Raw genomic sequence first — 3372 nt, forward strand, 5'->3', positions numbered from 1 at the left:
TTTATTTAATAAAGTAGTTTTTCCTAAGTTTTAAAATCTGAACTGAAATTACAGTATACTACCTTTACACATCACTACTTTGGATTTTAATTGCTACACAACAGACCCATTACAACAATCCCTCATTATAACAATTTCCTCATGTAGTTACTGAAATTGTACTGATTCTATAAAATATACTTAGGATGGCTTCTTCACATTAGATAGCAGTTTCAAGGAAAAATGTTTATCAAATAGTACTTTAGAAATAAGCAAAAATAGGTCTATCAAATGCGGTTTGTTGGATCTCTAGGGTGAATGAGTTGCAAGGACTGATGTACATATTAGAAATAAACTGTTGGGCAAAATGCTAAAGAGCTATATTTTAAATAATAGCTCTTTTTAAAATAGCTGTAAACAAATTATATTTAAATGTTGGTGGTTCCAGAGCATTGAAAATAAAACTTGTTTGCGATAAACTCCATGCTTGGTTCTCTATCCTAAAATGTAACTGAATGATAATAAAGTGCTATTCATCTGCAGGTGCATTGCTTCTACTTAGTTAAAAGATGGTTGAAAGGACAGGAATTAGTAGCATGTTGTATTAGCCTTTTGTAGTGTATTTTGTCCTAAGCATCTTAATTTCCCTGTTTTGAATGCTAAGTAGCAAGGGTCTTGGTTTAGAACTAATACCCATCATGCATGTAAACGGTATGAAAGAGCTGCTTAGTAAGTTAACACAAAGTGTTCTTGTGTCAGTCCTTGTGGAAATAGATACAATACAAACATTACAGCTGAACTCACGGCAAACTCCATTAAGTAAAAACCTGGCCTCATTGTTCAGGAAAAAGTTTGAATAGAATGCAAGCTCATTTTGTTGAATGTAATGTCAGGCTTTTAGGGACTGTATTGAGGGATAAGGTTTTGTTAAGTTGAGACCAATTCATTAAGTTTTATTGCCTGGTGAGAAGCAGTAATACTTTATTGTAAGACTTCATCAAATATTCATGGTTAAAGAGAAGTAGTAAATGTATTCAATCAAGTGGTCTTTTGGGGTTTTGAAAAGGATTATGAAGTCTGCTCAGCTGATAGTTTTAACATTCATCGAAGTTGTTTAACAAGGGTAATTTTAATCTCTGAGTTTAATTTTGTTGTCCAGGCTTGTCTCTTTTTTACTATCACAAATTCAGGTCTGTAAAAATTGTGTCACAATATAAGGATGAGTGGATAATATATCCATTCATATAATTTATGTATTTCCTAAGTGAGTACATTTTTAAATTATCATCTTAGTTTTGAATTTGTTATATGAGGGAGTTATAACCTGTCTATTTGTTCATTGTGAGATTGCTATTCATTTGGTCAGACTCTAGCCTCACCTCACCTCATCTAGTGATCTCTTCATGTCTTGGAGAATATCTTTTTGACATATATATTAATAAAATATTAATAATAAGCAGCCTTTTGTTTTGGCCGGTTCAGATTGTCATGAAGGGATATAGTTAGCATTTTCTACATGATGTTAGAAATTTCAAAGCATTGCCCTAATTCTTACACTTGATATCAGTCTGCCTGCCTCCTCTTATTTATTTTTATGTTATACTTAAGCTCATCTCAATTTTGTGTGACACTAGTTTGTGCACATGAAACTCATCTTTTCCAGTTCACTGTGTGTTTACTTCTTTAGTTTAATTTTGAACTGAAGTTTTGATATTTTTGTTGGTTTTGTCCATTTCAAAGAAATTTAGTATATTCAACTAAAAGTCAAATTTGATATTAAATTTTTATGTCCTTACTGTCCATTCCTTAGGCAGATGATGTTGAAGGCAAAATTAGACAAATCATTCCACCTGGATTTTGCACAAACACGAATGATTTTCTTTCTTTGCTGGAAAAGGAAGTTGATTTCAAGCCATTTGGAACCTTGCTTCATACATACTCAGTTCTCAGTCCAACAGGAGGAGAAAACTTTACCTTTCAGATATATAAGGTAAAGATAATCTAAATATTTCTTGAGTAAACTTACTCTATTTGCCTGAAACTTGTATGCAATTTTGTTGTTATTTTCAGTGATTTATTCTAACTTTAGAAAAGAAGCTTTTATCTGCATTAAAGACAAAGATCTATTTTGTATGTGTGTGTCTGTGTATACATCTTAATCTGAGACTTTTAAACATTTTCCCACAGGACAGTTTTGTGTTCTGCAGACTTTCGCTTACCTCTGTGATGAGTTTCACCTGACTTTTCCTGGCTTTTTCCCTAGGCTGACATGACATGTAGAGGCTTTCGAGAATATCATGAAAGGCTTCAGACCTTTTTGATGTGGTTTATTGAAACTGCTAGCTTTATTGACGTGGATGATGAAAGATGGCACTACTTTCTAGTGTAAGTACAGTTCTAAAGCAACAGTAGACCTTATTACCTCCACAAAGCCAGCATTTTAATTGTGGCAGCCCAATTATTGGGACAGTATAATGATATTTTTCCCAGGAAAGAAAAACCATTGTTTATGAGGCTTGAGTTTTCCTTCATTATGCTTTGGGAGACCTTGAGAATAGAGCTGAATTAAATGCTGTTGTCCGTTAGGGCCCTGAATGTAGGCTTAAACAGTAAAATGAGCTTTGCCTGTGTTTTCTTTTACTTGCCACCTATTCATCTTTATAATAGGCAAGTGCACTGAAGTGATGTAAAGAGGTCTGATTTATCCAAGTTGCTGCACACCAATTAAGTGAATTGTACATTCAGAACATAGCAGGTGTACCCATTGGGCCCTCACAGAGTAGCTTGCTGACACTGAAAATTCAGTCAGAGAATGGAAAAGAAAATGGACACTGCATGGGAGCGCGACTGTAATTGACCTGCTTGGCTTTCTGTTTTATCTGCAGATTTGAGAAGTATAATAAGGATGGAGCTACGCTCTTTGCGACCGTAGGCTACATGACAGTCTATAATTACTATGTGTACCCAGACAAAACCCGGCCACGTGTAAGGTAATTGGCAGCATAACACGTGCCTTGTCTTTTATTTCAGAAGAAGGAACTGCTGAAGTTTCCAATACTTGTTATAATAGTGTTGATTTGTTTAAAAAATATCACCATTATTCCTTGGCTATGTACTGATTTATTTCATTGTTCCCTTTGAAACAGTGTGAAAGATTAAAATAATTTTGAGTATCTCAGTAATTTTTGAATTTTTTGAAGGTTGATTGAAAAAAAACCACATAAATTTTTAAAATGTTTGGAATACTATAGCAATTTCAATTTTTAAACTGGCCATGTTGTGATATTTTAATTTTAAAATAATTTCTTTACTGTAGCCAGATGCTGATATTGACTCCATTTCAAGGTCAAGGCCATGGTGCTCAACTTCTTGAAACAGTTCATAGATACTACA

The 3372-nt window shown here is 33.7% G+C and overlaps 1 protein-coding gene across 1 annotated transcript in view; it reads left to right on the forward strand.

Moving 5' to 3' along the window:
• Positions 1-3372, forward strand: part of HAT1 (histone acetyltransferase 1) — an 80836-nt gene that overhangs the window by 30340 nt on the left and 47124 nt on the right. Inside the window, exons 4-7 of the mRNA XM_012650685.1 lie at positions 1790-1969; positions 2243-2364; positions 2865-2969; positions 3296-3372. Of these exons, the coding sequence (XP_012506139.1) occupies positions 1790-1969; positions 2243-2364; positions 2865-2969; positions 3296-3372 (484 nt within the window). The remainder of the gene's footprint in view (positions 1-1789; positions 1970-2242; positions 2365-2864; positions 2970-3295) is intronic.

This window comes from Propithecus coquereli, unplaced genomic scaffold, assembly GCF_000956105.1.
Source record: "Propithecus coquereli isolate 6110/MARCELLA unplaced genomic scaffold, Pcoq_1.0 Scaffold34, whole genome shotgun sequence".
In the NCBI taxonomy this organism is placed as follows: domain Eukaryota; kingdom Metazoa; phylum Chordata; class Mammalia; order Primates; family Indriidae; genus Propithecus; species Propithecus coquereli.